Here is a 16,337-nt window from a genome sequence, read left to right as displayed (position 1 = left end):
GGCAAATTTATAGCAATTTTTCATAGGAGAAGGCAGTGCTCTCTCCTCTCAAAAAATCTCTCTGATACTTCACCATGCTCAGACATAATTTTATTGCATGAATGTTAGCACCCACTTTCATTTTGCCTTTCATCCAACAAAAAAATAACTACCAGTTACACAAAACCCTTTATATGCTACATGGGAGATCTCTGTTATGATGTTGGTGCTTCCTGCTGGTTGGGGTGTCTTCTGTTGCATAGGACCAATTCAGTTTCATGGTAAAGTGTTGCAGTTAAAAGGATATAATGAAGTATATTATAACCCACTATAGACAGGAAAGCACACGCCTCCTCTCCTTTTCCACTCAGAGCACTCACTGTAGTTCCCTTTGTGTGAATCATCTCTCACAAAAGAGACCAGAAGATATTGCTGCTGTATTTTCTTAAGCTTTAGTAACTCTCATGAGATGAATCAACAGGACCTTCAGCTGAGTAACTGTTCCTTCTCCTTCCAGGCAGCTAAGTAGTTATTGGAAGAGGGCTGGCTGGCTGGGAGGTAGCGTCGTCTATCTGAAATTGTATTTATTGCCTTAGAAGTAAAGCAAGTAGGTATTTTCTCAATCCCTGCTCTAACCATATCTGGTGTTTGACCTTAAACAAGTCCTTTCACATGTCTTTGCTTTGGTTCCCTTTTTACGCAAGACATTAATGTTATTTTTTATTCTTGATGTCCTTAGCTTAAAATTGCTACATCAACTAAAATATAATCATAAAAATATGAGTTGTTTCCAAGTGCTTATCTACAAGACAGCTGGAATGCAATTAGCATAACTGAAGTAATTAATAAATATAATAAATAATTATCTTCTTAGGGCATATTTGGCCTTTGCAAGATCTTTTGTGAGAAAATTTGGTACTTTCGTTTACATGCAATATTTTTTACCCCTCAAAGCAATCTAATCTACTGTGTAGGAAGACTGGTATTTTTGCTTGATTGGTTGGTTGATAGTTGAATTTATTTTAAAGTTAAACAAAAATAACTGATTCTTAGTCATTTGCAAAATCAAATGCCACCTTATCTTTGTCCTCACACAGATGCTTACTCATGATGAGGAAGGTGCTGTATTCAGTTCTGATTTCCCTTCATATTGTTCACCAGTACAGTTACACCTTTCCAAAATATTGTGAATTACAATTGTGTAAGTGGTTGTCTGCTAGTAGAAAGAGAATTGGTTTCCATCCACAAGGTGAGAGAAGCCAGAACCATATTTATTTATTTATTTATTTATTTATTTACTATCTTGCACCTGGAGAACATTTAGCAGGTTGCAAGTAGCCTGTGTGCTTTGGAAAAGGTCAAGACAGGTTTCCAGCAGTTAAAGTTCCCTCTCAGCTGCAGTCAGACAGCAGGTTGGACCACCCTAGGGAAACCTTGGAGAAGGGTCATTAATTCTGAACCGTTTTCTGCTCCAAAAGAGTAATCTAATCTTGTGTGTGCATGGAAACGCAATGCCTCACTGGTGTAATTGCTCCCTACCAAAAGCCCACTGTAACTGAGAAGTGCTGCATCCACCAGAGATGCCTCTTTCTATACGGAACTTCTTAACCTTTTAGAAGCAGCCTAGGGTAGTGAGTAGCCTGCTTTTAACACTAGTATTGTTGAAACAATGCAGCTGTAAATGTGCACTTGAGGAAGTTACCCCACGCTGTAGTATCTCAATCTATTATTCCCTTAAATACTGAAAACCAGTGTGTGTGTGCAGGAAACAGTGTTGTGAGCTGAACTCATATGAAATAGCAACAAGGAAGCACTGAAACACACCTGCAAATGTTTCAGAATATGTAGATTGGGGTGGAAGTTGGTGCAAATGACATGTGCACAACAAAATTAAGTTTGATGCTGTAGACTAGCCAACAGACTAGCAGAATTATGACCTATAATTTTTGATTTCTTTATATGTTTGCTTGTAACAAATTTCTTTGACTTTCTTAATGTAATCCAAGAGGATAAGTCATGCATGCACTGGAGAAAAAAAAAGGAAGATATTGCACTTTGTGATTTACTTTTCGGAACTGAATTATGCAAGAAACAGCTATAATGCACACTTTTAGCTGCCAGAAATACAGACCACGCTGGCAAAATCTTATTTAGTAGATGGTATTAGAATCCCCTAGCCATATGAACACAGACAAAAGCCATCCTGGTGCCATGCTCCAGAAACACACATTTACTATGAGTGATACACTACTGGTAATTAATATGCTTTTTAATTGCTTCCTTCTACCTTCTACTATCACTGTAGTCTTATCTAGCATGAGCTTCAGCAAAACAGCTCACTGCTATATTCCAATTCCATCCAGAGAGGCATGTATTCAGTATTGGAGGTTAACCAAGGGAAAGAGAGGCAGAAAATAGATTATCATCAGCAAACTAATAGTCTTACAGTCCGTCAGCATTATTTTTGACTGAAATTGATGAAAAACACTACAGCGGGCTTCAAACAGATCCCCACAGCGAGCTGTCATCTTCAACCCCAAAAAAGCACCTCCTGATGTTCAGAGGGAACCTCCTATGTTTCAGTTGTGCCCATTGCCTATGATCCTGTCACTGGGCACCACTGAAAGCCTGGGTCCATCTTTATACCCTCCCTTCAGGTGTTTAATATACATTGATGAGATCCCTCCTGAGCCTTCTCTTCTCCAGGCTAAACAGCCCCAGCTCTCTCAGCCTTTCCTCATCAGGGAGATGCTCCGGTCCCCTCATCTTTGTAGCCCTCCGTGAGACCTCTAGTAGCTCTGTGTCCCTCTTGAACTGGGGAGCCCAGACCTGGACACAGTACTGCAGATGCAGCCTCACAAGGGCAGAGTAGGGGGGAACGATAATCTCCAACCTACTGGCCACGCTCATCCTAATGCACCCCAGGGTCCCAAGGGCCCACCGCTGGCCCATGGGCAACCTGCTGCCCACCAGCACTCCCAGGTCCTTCTCCTCAGAGCTGCCCCCCAGCAGGTCAGCCCCAGCTCATACTGGTGCAGGGGGCTGTTCCTCCCCAGGCACAGGACATTGCGCTTGCCCTTATTGAACTTCATTATTTTTTTCTCTGCCCAGCTCTCCAGCCTGTCCAGGTCTCGCTGAATGGCAGCTCAGCCTTCTGGGGTATCAGCCACTCTTTCCAGTTTTGCATCATCCGAAGACTTGCTGAGGGTGCACTCTGGCCCCTCATCCAGGCCACTGATGTATAAGTTCAATATGCTGCAATGTAGTACAGTACCTCTGAATCAACTGTTATATAATGAATATCTAAGATTAAAACACCAGTGAGGATAATGAATTTCAAGAGCTCAGCATGGAGACAATAGGCTAAGATTAGTACAATAGAGGGACTCTAATCCAATACAGGTGGTGAAGAGACAAGAAGAGAGCTAGCTATTCAGTCAGGCAGCCAGATATATGAAAATATATTTGAACAGTCATAAAATGAAATTATGAAAGAAGGGGTTTAACATATGTCATTCCCTTTAATCCAGAGATGTTCAGTTCCTCTAAACAGAAAGCTAGGACTTGGAGATTATTTGTCCACTTGTTGAAATTACTGGTGCAGTCGTAAATCTTACTAGAAAGAAATTGTGAAAGTGTCATGGAAGAAGGAGAATCATGTATTAAAGTTCACATCTTTTTAAATATACAGCAAAACTAATTGTGTGTCGTCTTGTCTTACAATGGGACAACACAGTCACGTGTATAAGAAAACAGTAGCTCTGGCTGAATCAGGCCGTCTCTTCCTAGATCTAATTCCCTCTCCATTCACAAAGAAATGTCACTGCAAGTTTGCAGCTACCAGATGCAGGTACTGCACACAGCAGAGAGTGAATCAAGTGCCTTCAGGCTGCAGGCTAAATGGTTGAAAAAATGAGGATCAAAAATATGAGGATAGGAACTCAGAGGATGCTCTTTTCTGTGTTTGATAAAACCTTTTTCTTTATTTTTCATTCCAGGGTTGTGGTTTGTGTTGGTTTGGTTAGTGGTGGTTGGTTTGTTGTTGTTTGGTTTGGTTTATTTTGGTTGGTTTTGGTTTTTTTTTGGGGGGTTGAGAGTGGTCTGCAGGATACTTTGAAATTTCAAAACGAAAACATTATATAGAAACACACCGAAAAGGTCATGAGAAGCTTCAGTCACTCTGAAGAGTTCCATATTCCTAATGAATTTGCAGAGGAATTAAATAAATCCTATTCACCATAAATTAGCTTCTTTAATCTTTGAAAAAAAAAAAACACAACCAAACCAAAAACCAAAAAACAAACCACCTTTGGGGTTCTATTTGTATCTTTTCTAAATATTGTATCTTTTTTCCAAACCTTTAATGGTTAATGTCATTCACTTATATATGTTTTCATTCCCTTACTTTTCATTGAGAAGTTAATTTCTTTTTTCTTTTCTATGCATGTTTCTAGACTTCTTACAACTGAAGGTAAAATGTGTTTCAAAATATTTTCTCCAGGCAACAAGAATTTCACTGAGCAGAAATCAGTAATACAGTTACAGAATGTCTGAAATCACTCATATTTAAAAACTAACTTTACAGTTATATCATCAAAATGGTAATGCTAATAGCAGTCCTTGTTCTTCCTTTTTCACAGAGTAATGTTTTACCAATCTATATGGTAATCTCTCTTCCCACATATCTCAAGTCCCTGAACATCAAAGCAGGGACTGGGGGAACAAAGTCCCTCCCATCGTAACACAACTCAGGTTCAAGACCACCTGAGCAACCTGAACAAATATAAATCCATGGGACCTGACAAGATGCATCCCAGGGTCCCGAGTGAATTGGCTGATGCAGTTGCCAAGTTCATCTCCATCATATGTGAAATGTCATGGCACTTAGGTGAAGACCCCAGTGACTGGAAAAAGGGAGAAACATCACACATTTTTTAAAAGGGTAGAAAGGAGGACACTGGGAACTACTGACCAGTGAGCCTCACCTCTCTGCCTTGTCAGGTCATAGAACAGATCCTCCTGGAAGCTACGTCAAACAGACGCATGACAGGGAGGTGGTTAGGGACAGTCAACATGGCTTCACCAAGAGAAAATTGTGCCTGACTAATCTGGCAGCTTTCTACAATGGAGTGACTGCATCAGTGCACAAGGGAAGAGCTACTGATGTCATCTGGACTTCTGTAAGGCCTTTGATATGGTCCTTCACAACATTCTTGCCACTAAATTGGAGAGGTATGGGTCGGATGGATAGACAGCTAGATGGATAAGGAATTGCCTGAATGGCTGTGTCCAAAGAGTTACAGTCAATGTTTCAGTCCCCAGGTGGAAACCAGTATCAAGCAGTGTCCCTCAAGGGTCTGTACTATCCCTTAAGGCAGAGGTCTTCAAACTACGGCCCGTGGGCTGGATACGGCCCCCCAGGGTCCTCAATCTGGCCCCCGGTATTTACAGACCCCCCCGCCGGGGGTTGGGGGGGGAAACCAAGCAGCTGCAGATGACTGCCTGCCACTTCATCCGCGCGCCGGCCCCCTGTTTAAAAAGTTTGAGGACCCCTGCCTTCAGGGGATCCCTCATGGGATCAATACTATTTAATGTCTTCATCAGTGGAATTGAGTGCACCCTCAGAAAGTTTGCACGTGACCCCAAGCTGAGTTGTGTAGTCGATAGTTTGAGGGAGGGGATGCCATCCAGAGGGACCTGGACAGGCTGGAGAGGAGTGGGTTCGTGTGAACCTCTTGAAGTTCAACAAGGCCAACTGCAAGGTTCTGCACCGGGATCGGGGCAATCCCCGACATCACTACAGGCTGGGTGATGAATGGATTGAGAGCAGCCCTTCAGAGAAGGACTTGGGGGTACTGGTAGACAAAAAATTGGATGTGAGCCAGCAATGTGCACTTTCAGCCTGGAAACCCAGTTGTTTCCTGGGCTGCATAAAAACAAACACGACCAGCAGGTCAAGGGAGGTGATTCTCCCCCTCTACTCACTCTTGTGAGACCCCACCTGGAGTACTACATCCAGATTGGGGGTCCCCAGCAGAAGACAGAAATGGGCCTGTCAGAGTGGATCTAGAGGAGGGCCATGGAAGTGATCACAGGGCTGGATCATCCTTTTCTGTTTAAGAAAGGCTGAGAGAGTTGGGATTGTTCAGCCTGGGGAAGAGAAGGCTCCACGGAGACCTTGTTGCTGCCTTTCAATATATAAAAGGGGCTTATGAGAAAGACAGAGACTTTTTAAGAACGCTTGTAGTGACAGGACAAGGGGGCAATGGGCGATGGTTTGAAAATGAAGGAGAAAGGATTTAGATTGCTTAGAAGGAAAAAATTCTTTACAATGAGGGTGGTAAGAGACTGGAGCAGGTTGCTCAGAGAAGTTGTTGACACCCCACCGTTGCAAGTGTTCAAAGTCAGGTTGAATGTGGCTTTGTGCAACTTGGTTTACTGAAAGATATCCCTACCCATGGCAGGAGGATTGCACTAGATGATCTTTAAAGGTCCCTTCTAACCCAAACCATGCTATGAGTCTGTGACTGTCCCATGGATTGTTTACTCCATATCAGCTTGTTCTAAAGGTTCAGAAAGACACTGAGCCTCAGCTGTTATTATATTGTATCTTACGGATGGATTTATGCTATGAGAAGTGGGTGTTAAATGATGTTAAATCAAAGTGATACCTTTACTCACGCTTTTTTTTGTTCTTGACACATAAATGACTGCATAACATCCAAGCAAGTATAAAGTTGCATGATTTTTTTTTTTTTTTTTTTTTTTTTACTGGTTAACCTACAGGCAAACGTGGGGTGTGTCTGGTCGGTACAGTGAAGCCCCATGTTAAAGAGACACATAAGCTAATTCTAAGAAAGAGAGCATATCCACATAAATCAGCACTCAGCTATGCTGAGTTTGATCCTAGGTGCAATATAGTCTCTCGTTAGAACTAATTACTCTTGGCACAGCATCATGCTGATGCAGCTGTGCAGCTTCCAGAGCTAGCTCATTTGGCACTTAGCTCAGGGATTACTGTAATCTTGGGCATGGATGCGCACTGTCATTTGGTCAAATGACTGAAGCTTTCGCTCATTAGTTCAAATGGCCATTTCATTTGGGAATTAAATAAATGGTGAAATCTTCCAGATGCTTAGTCCAATTATTGTAAATATGGTCATGATTTTTGACAACTACCTGATTATTAACAGAGAGCCAAGCTACACAGTAATTCCTGCATGCAGTCAAGCAACTTGGATCAACAACTTCTCTCTGAGATGTTCTTTTGGTGGCTTTAACTTTTGGTTGTATCCCTTGAGAAGTAGCCTCCTCAAACCAGGTCCTGTGTTCCAATGTGACACTTCAGGGTAGCATCTGTAGCCCTTTCCGCAAATTTTCAACTGCCAGGAGCAATCTATCCATGTTGTTTCAATGTCAGCATTGGCATGGCCCCCTCTCACCCCTGTGCAAGCAGATGAGGGCAGCAGGGCAGGTAGTTAAGAGATCACTTTGTAAATCTATCTTTAAACTCAGCTGTCTGAGTATAAGTGGGAAAGGTGGACAAGATAGTTGCTTTCCAGTCCTGGAAAACCCTCTTTTCTGTCCAGAGTCAACTAAAGTCAATGGGAATGATTCCAGTGACTACAGATATGAGACCTGAACTTGACCGAAGTGATGGATTCATATAAGGATACATAAACCACCAGCTCTAGATATCTAGCTCAGAGATGCTCTAGCATCTTTGTCTGTTGATTAGGTTTTCATCCATTTTCATCGTTTCACTGAGTTTTGTCTACTGGTTTAGTCAGTGAGCCCTTCATCAGAGGTGTTTTTATGAACAAACTGTCCAAGAAGTCTGGCAGATGTTACCCTTACAGAGAATATTTTCAGGCTGTTTTCACGGGAAAGGCAAACAAAGAGGAGGAGGGAAATATCTGGCAGGTTTTAGTCTACAGTTCATAGCTTATTGTGGTATCCTGTTTTACAGCCAAGTAAGTGAGCTCAGATTCTAGCCATAACAAGGCATTTATGTTCTAAGAATGGGATTTCAAAAGGATCCTAAAGAAGTTAGATACTATTCCCTTTGATATAAGTCAGCTAAAACATCAGTGTGTTCATTGAAGGGTGTAAAAATGCATCAGGGGAGGTAAGAGAAACAAAGTACAAGGAAGGAGATGAAAGTATGTGTTTCAGAGAAAGGATAATGGGAGAGAAGGAGACAACTAGAGAAACAGGCATACAAAGCTAACTGTGAGGAGGGTTGTAATCTCTCCTTTTTTTTTCCCACAGCTGATGTGTCTTGAGAACCTCCACCTACTGCTTAACATCTTGTGAACACTCAGCCAGCTGTCAGCGTCTCTTTTGCTGCCAGCCTCACTATAGCTAGAGTTCCTATCCTTTATCAACGAGGATCAAACTAGGAAAACAAGGAAAAAACAGACTTCAGACACAAGGAGTTCTGTGAAAATGAGAGACCTAATTGTTCATAGGTCTTGAATGCTGGAAAAGTCTATCAGCTCATTTAGCCTGACCACCCTCATAGCAAAGGACATAGAAGTGCATGCTACTTCCTGTGTAGCTGAGCCTCAGAACTTGTGTTTAACTAAAGCGTATCTACCAGAAAGCCTTGAAGGGAAGGACCCAAGGAAAGCAGAATCCCACAGACAATGTAGTCATAAAATCACAGAATCAAACAATACCAGGTTGGAAGGGACCTCAAGGATCATCTGGTCCAACCTTTCTTGGCAAAAGCACGGTCTAGACAAGATGGCCAAGCACCCTGTCCAGACAAATCTCAAAAGTGTCCAATGCTGGGGAATCCACCACTTCCTGGGGGATATTATTCCAATGGCTAATTGTTCTCATTGTGAAAAGTTTTCCTCATGTGTCCAATCGGAGATTCCCCAGGAATCACTTATACCCATTACCCCTTGTCTTTTCCAAGTGACACCATGTAGAAAGGGAGTCTTCATCTTCTTTGTAGCCACCCCTTAAATACTGGAACATCATGATAAGGCCTCCCCAGGCCGCCTTTTCTCAAGGCTGAGCAAACCCGGTTCTCGCAGCCTTTCCTCATAGGGCAGGCTTCCCAGTCGTCTGGTCATCTTTGTGGCCCTTTTCTGGACCCTCTTCAGTCTGCCCAGATCCTTTTTCTACAGCGGGGACCAAAACTAAACACAGTGTTCAGGTGTGGCCTGGCGAGCAGAGTAGAGTGAGAAAATGACTTCTGTATCTCTGCAGGTGATGCCTTTGGTGATACCACCCAGCATCCTGCTGGCTTTCTTTGCCACAGCAGCACACTGTTCACTCATACTGAGCTTGTTGCCCACCAGGACCACTCCCAGGTCCCGTTCCACAGAGCTGCTCCCCAGTCGGGTAGATCCCAGCCTGTGCTGCGCACCTGGATTATGCTTTCCTGGGTGCAAGACTTACATATATCCTTGTTGAACTTCATAAGGTTCTTGTTAGCCCACTCTTCCAGCCTATCCAGGTCTTCCTGCAGGGTGGCTCAGGCATGGCCCTTCCTTTTTATGGGCAAATGCCTCATGGATTTACAAGGAGGAAATGGTGGGATCTGCGTAGAGCTAAGAAACAAGAACACAGAACAGAGTGAGAAGGGCATTTTTTTTGCCAAAGTTGCACTTCTGTATTCTGAACAGATGGCTGACAGTGACCTGTGACCTTAGAAAATTGAGTCGATGAAACAAATGTGTTCAAATTTAATTATATGTAATTGCACAAGGTACAGAAAGGGTAAAATTAAGCCACATGCCTTATATTCGGTGAATATATGTGGCAGGAGCACATAAAAAATTCACCCCACCTCGATTTTATGAAGTTTCCATCACAAAACATTGTACTTCCTGAATAAACAAAAGTCCATTTCTTTTTTTATTTCATAATTAAGCAATTTCAGACATTTGTTCAATGTCTTATCCTTGTTCTCATTTCTTGGAAAAACTGGCTTGCGTTTTATGGTGTTTCGTAGAATAGAAAACAAAATGATCAGTAGGAAAACTCACTTCATAACCTACAAAGTGACTAACCAGTAGAAATCTCAGGGACCTGTGCAGCTCATTTTCTACGTTTCTGAAAAAAATCTGCTCTGGTTCACTTGGTCATTGTGAATGAATAGTCTATCTTTTAATCATCCACTTCAAAAGTGTGACAGAATAATGCCACTATCCTGTCAACCAAGCATGTATTCAAGTCAAAGATGCCACATTGTGCAAGGTTTGTATATGTAGACATACAGAGATTGAAAAGTAAATCATACTTAGGAAAAAAGAAACCCTAATTGCTATTCTTCTACATAACTAATTATGCCGAACTTCTGAAGAAATTTGGTGTTGTACTAGGTCTAGCTAAGATGGAGTTGACTTTCTCCACAGCAGGCCATATGGTGCTGTGTTTTGGATTTGTGCCTAAAACAGTGTTGATACCACAGCAAAGTTTTGGCTGTTGCTGAGCAATGCTTGCACAGCATCAAAGCTTTCTCTCTTCCCCACTTCTCCCCCAGTCAGTAGGCTGATGGCAGCAAAGAAGTTGGAAAGGGACACAGCCAGGGCAGGTGACCATTGGCCAAAGGGATACTCCATAGCATACACCACCACGCTCACCAGTAAAGCTGGGGTAGAGGAAAAAGGAGGAGTGGGTACAGCGTGAAATGCTCAAACCCTGTCTAACCTGACCTTGAATATTTCATTCCCCCAGTCCCTGCCTTGAGATTTAGGGACTCAAGAGATGTAGGAAGGCCAGTTGCCAGTGAAAACTGACAGAAAAGAGTTGTTGAGAACCTCAGGGTTCTCCATGTCATTTGTTACCAAATCTCCTGTCTCATTTATTAGGGGGTACAATTTCTTTTGTATTCCTTTTCTGACTAATGTGCCTGTTATCAGATGTTCATCTATTTCTGTTAAGGTACAAGTACCAATCATTTTATCTAGAGATGCCCCTGGCTGGAGAATATTACTATTATTGCTACTTAACCTGTAGGCTCAAAAATTCATTCCAATGGAAACTGAGAACGAAGGGTCAGAACCAGCAGCATAACTCACATCTAAGACATGCTGTCGTGCAGCCCCTGTCCATCTGCAAAGCTCTTTTCATTGACATACTTCATGTTTTATCAGTCTGTCAGTCTAGCAAGTAAGTTTCCTCCTTTTTGGTTTATGAGAGTCATGTTTTCAGGTAGCTTGGGGATGGATGAGCACAGTCCATAGATCCTGTACTGTCTCCTCTTAACTTTCAGCATGTCAGCAGGTATGTGCATGGAAAACAGCCTTTGATAAGATTTTTCTGGAATGCTTTTGCTTCCCTAAGTATCAGATTAAATACAAAAATATAATATTAATTTCTACAAATGAGACTCATATTAAAGAGAGTATTTTTCTCCAATAAGTACAAATTTAATTGTAAGTCTTTTAGGCTGCGATACAGATTTCAGTCTAAAGCCATGCAGAAAGCTAGGCTGTGCAGGGACAGAACTTATGCTTGAAATATCTCTATTCTCTACACTTTCCCTTTCTCTTTTAAAGGAAGAATAATATTCCTTTAAAAAATTAGAGATGCTTCCATCCAGAAGACCAAGAGCTTGCAAAGAAGTATTCTTGCAAAGGTTTTCAATGTCCTGGATGGGGTTGTACTCAAGGTACCCATTGACAGTGCCATCAGCTGCCTCAGAATCAAATGAAGAGTTTGCTATGGGATTCTTTTTTTACAGCCCTGTAGGCAGACAGCTTTTGGAAAGCAATTCAAGTCTGACAGTGAAGAGATCTGAGGCAGTTCTTCAAAGGAAAAAGCAAAGGAGAATTAGACACACACCCTTGAAAATAGACCTGAACACAGCATACAACTCAAGTACTGGAGAGATTTTACTCTAATTCCTAATTTGCCTGAGTTTTTTGGCATAACCACTGAAGTTATAAGATATAACAACATGAAAATGAAATATCTTTATTTCTTTAACAGCAAGTTTTGGCTCATACAGAGTTTGTGTCTTGTAAAGTGCAAAAGGCCAGACAGACTTAATTCATGACTTATGAAAGGCAATTCATTCAAGAAATGAAATTCTTTTATTCAGCCAAGAACAGAGAGTACAACAGCAATAAAATATGCTTTTATTTCTTCCTTTTAGAAATAGCCAATTTTGCAGGAAAAAAATCAAAGGTGTCAATTGTATAATAAATTCAGTTTGAAAGAATGTTCTCTGTAAAAAGTTTATTCCTATCCCTCCAGTTTTCATAAAAATGTGTTTCATTCAGTCTGGCATAACCCCATGAAAATCTGTCAGACCATGTACAAGAGTATTTCCCACTATTTATCAGTATTGTTAGTGATAATGATCATGGAGTGGTGCTTCTACCACAATTTAATAGCCTTACTGAGTAAGATTTTTTTACAATAGTGTTTTAGTAATTCAACCAAACGAGAAACCACAGCTGTATGGGAACACTGAGATCATAATTGGGCACCTGAGATTTTTTAGAATAATTAGAAGGTTGCTGTGGCTTTTTTATGTTAGATTTTAGAAAAACAGATTAAATGGAACTCTTGGTTGTCTTTACTTTTGTCTGGTATCCTCCTCTGTGAATGCTATCATTGATAATCCATTTTCTGTTAACACTTCCATCTGATGTACAGCCCCAAATTATATAAACTAAATGTCAGTAGGAAAGTCAAAATTATATTTCTTCATTCCAAAATAATCTGTGTATTATTAACCACACTCCCTGTTTAGTAATAAGTATCAATTATATAGTTGAGGATGACCTGGAGAAATGCCTAGTAGAGCCCAATGGACATTTGTAAAATTTCTAAACGTGTTTTGAATTATCCACTATAAATAAAGCACTGTAGTGTTTCTTAAGAATCCATTTCTTTTTCAGCCGTAAAATCTCACATAGGTCTTTACTACTGCATTATTAGTTCATTGTCAAAATTAATTCCCCCTCAAAAGACAAAAACGTAGGTAGACTTCTGCACCACTTTTTTATCAAAATGCATATTTCCCTAAAAAAAAACAACAACCACCACCAAAAACCTACAGAAACTGGAAAAGCTGCAGAAATCAAGAATTAATGTCATTGGTTCAGGGTCTGTTTATGTTTTCTTCTGAAAGCTGGTGAAGGGTTTTTTTCCAATATCATTGAGATTATCAGTGGAAATAAAAAATCCTCTTCAAGGACATAATTTATTCTGCTTAAATTTTACAAGCCAAACTGATTTGATTTCCATCACATGCTATAGAAACTTTTCATAATGGCTTGCTTGGAAATACTCCTACTCTAGTAAATAAGGCTCCTTTCTGCTTTTTTTTCTGTGAATTTGTTTACAACACAAGATGGTTTCCCTTTTGCTTGGTGTTTCAGCTGCTACGGAGGTTTCCTTTTCATTTGATGTTGGAAATGGGCCGGTGGAAATTGTCGTTAGGTCTCCCAGCCAGCTCAATGATGACCAGTGGCACCGGGTCAATGCCGAGAGGAACGTCAAACAGGCCAGCCTACAGGTAGACCAGTTACCCCTGGAGGTCCGGAAAGCACCAACAGAAGGACACACACGACTGGAATTGTACAGCCAGCTCTATGTGGGTAAGCTGCAGGACGGGTGACTGGGCTTTGCTCTCACGCGCTAAGCACACTTTCCTGCGGGTCTTGCCAGCACGCTTAGTCTCATGTGGGGAGCTGCACTCCTGAAGCACTTGCATGAGGGCAAGGGGTAGGGGTGAGGGAGAGAAAAAAGAAAAAGCAAAGCAAAGCATGTCCATAATTACAGAAATAAGACCAACTAAGAGAAAAATATTCTTGTCATTTTTGTCTTTTGTCTTTTCCCACCTGCGACTCCTGGCTGAAAGTACCTCTGGCAGGCAGTAGTGCCAAACTCCTTCTTTGCCAGGCATCTCACATGCTTACTCACCACAGAAGTAAAAATCCTGCATATGTCTTGCCAGGACTGCGTGTGCCTGCGGTGCCCATCCTAGCCTCGGCAGCACTTTTCAGCCTCTCAAGGTTTGATCACTGCCCATGCTTTTACCTTCAGAGTCCTCGCTGCAGTCTTTCCCCTCTAGTCCCACGGGCAGTTTGCCCATTCAGTGTAGGAGAGCATCACAGAGTGTTATACAGATGCGTTCCCTGGAACCAAGTTAGTCCACTGCTTTCTGGAGCTGCTGGTCTCTGCTGCGGTTTGGCCAGGTGATTCCAGCAGGACCTGCATTTCTCTGACTGTTGGCCTCAGGGATGCGAAGTGCAGGTGTGCCAAGTGCCAGTAGCTGGAATCAGAACTATATGAAATGCTGAGCTAAGAAACACTTTCCTACCTCTCTAGATAGCTGTTAACAAAAGAGGGAAAGGGAAAGGAGAAAAAGTTTCTATCTCATTTTTTTCCCCCACGTTAGTCAGGTTCAAGAGCAGAAATTAATTAAAATGACGTTTAAAGCCTTCACTCCCTCAGTAAACAGCACCGTGTCACTTCAAACTGTGTATAATGTGTCACCAGATGTGCAGTCATTGTTTACAAGCTCCGATTCTCCTTTACTGCTGGCTGTGATCCCAATAAAAGACAGTTTCAAAATAAGCTGAAATGTGAAGTTTGTTTAAAAGAGGGAGCCTTGACCTTTGAAAAGAAATACCAAGCCTTTTGCTGAAAACGGGAAGAGCTGGATTTTTTTTCCAGCTGGAGTTCTTGGGGAATTGTTACTAAAGATTATTTTTATTGGTAGTTTTGAATTAACTGTAACACCAACAACGTGTTGAAATACCTTGTACCTTTATTCCCAAAACCGGAATGTCCAAATCTGCACCGGATTTTCTTTCTCTCTGAAACATACCCATTTCATGTAACTTGTCGGCTGGAGCCCACCTCTCAAGGAACAGATTTAAATCCTTACCCAGAGTCAGGCAGAGAATCAATTTGAGTTGGAGTGTCCCAAATGAACGCCCTGAGCATCAGGGGCTAGAGCGTAACACCAGACAGGAATTGGTCCAGTGCCTGCCCTTCCACTTTCTGTAGAATAATTATCTATTCCCTGGGCCAGTAAGAGTGCCTGAGGGATAATGACTTCATGTCCTAGGCGGGGGAAAGAAGGAAATTAGGTGTATTAGGGATCTTGTCACTGCAGTGTACACGAGTTTATGTGGAACCACACCAGAATGCCCTCTGCCCCATGCCCTCGGCAGAGACTGAGCATCACCTCTTCTTGCTCCAGATGACCCAGCTGCCAACATCTGGTTTGAAGCAGCCCTCTCTGCTTTGTATTTCGTCCTCTTCCCCACTCGTGTAAATACCAGCCTCTGTACTCTGCGTTCAGATCTCAGGGACTCCTCAGCACCTGCAGCACTGCAGTAATCAAGGAGATGAGATGATGAGGAGGAAGGTTGACAGCCACTCTTGGTTACTTACTTGACTTTTTAAGGTATTTTTCATTTCTAACGCAGCCCCAGACAAGACTAGCTGAAATCACAATTTTCAGCAAGTGTTTACTAGGGGGAGAAAAGGAACAGTTCTCATTGACTGCTAAGAAAAGCCAACTCAACCCAGATTTTCAAATGTAGCTCATCAGTATTATATCCTTCACCCTGTACTTGAGCAACTAAACAATATACCCAGTGTTGCTTGGAAATTAAAATCTCTATTTCCTATTGCAACTGAAATTGGGGATTTAAATCTTTTCTTTCTTTTCCCATCATGGCTTTTAAAAATGCAACACTGCATAACATATTATGGCATTATTATTAGCATCCATCATCACTAATCATATGGAGTAAGACTATTCCTTAGCAATTGAGCCAAGCCTATTTCTTCCACTGTTCTCTCTAAAAGTCTTGAAGTTGAAATGGAATGAAGTCTTGCAGTGGAGGGCTAGAATCTTTGATGTCTAATCAGTGTAAGGCAAACACACCTACGGTTTATGCTTACTTATGGTATCAAAAGGCTGGGTTTCATTGATTTCATTGTCATTATGACAAGGCGATTCCTTGCCTTTACAAAGAAGTTGTACTTCCATCTTATTTCCAGCTGTTGTTACAAGCTCAGCAGGACATTCCATGTAAAGCAACAACAATCAAATATATTCAGTGTTGTCTCAAGGTTTTACATTCCCTCTCAGGTGCTGCAGGCGGCCAGCGAGGCTTCCTCGGCTGCATTCGTTCATTAAGGATGAACGGGGTGACGCTGGATCTGGAGGAGCGAGCGAAAGTCACGCCAGGGGTGAAGCCCGGCTGCTCTGGCCATTGCACGAGCTATGGGATGTACTGTGCAAACGGCGGTAAATGCGTCGAGAAATACAACGGCTACTCCTGTGACTGCTCCAGAACTGCCTACGATGGACCATTTTGCATTAAAGGTGAATGCTTTAGTGGAGGAGGCAGAGTATGGGAAAG

General features: G+C 41.9%; 1 protein-coding gene across 2 annotated transcripts in view; it reads left to right on the top strand.

The window, feature by feature from the left end:
• CNTNAP2 (contactin associated protein 2) overlaps positions 1-16,337 on the top strand; it is a 1,145,700-nt gene that overhangs the window by 1,031,385 nt on the left and 97,978 nt on the right. For both annotated transcript variants that reach the window (XM_040592035.1, XM_040592036.1), the window contains 2 exons: positions 13,332-13,550; positions 16,064-16,300. In XM_040592035.1, the coding sequence (XP_040447969.1) occupies positions 13,332-13,550; positions 16,064-16,300 (456 nt within the window). The remainder of the gene's footprint in view (positions 1-13,331; positions 13,551-16,063; positions 16,301-16,337) is intronic.

The sequence above is a fragment of the Falco naumanni genome, chromosome 4, assembly GCF_017639655.2.
Source record: "Falco naumanni isolate bFalNau1 chromosome 4, bFalNau1.pat, whole genome shotgun sequence".
Taxonomy (NCBI): Eukaryota; Metazoa; Chordata; class Aves; order Falconiformes; family Falconidae; genus Falco; species Falco naumanni.
Note: the sequence above shows the minus strand (reverse complement) of the source record. Positions and strands in the feature narration are given on the sequence as shown.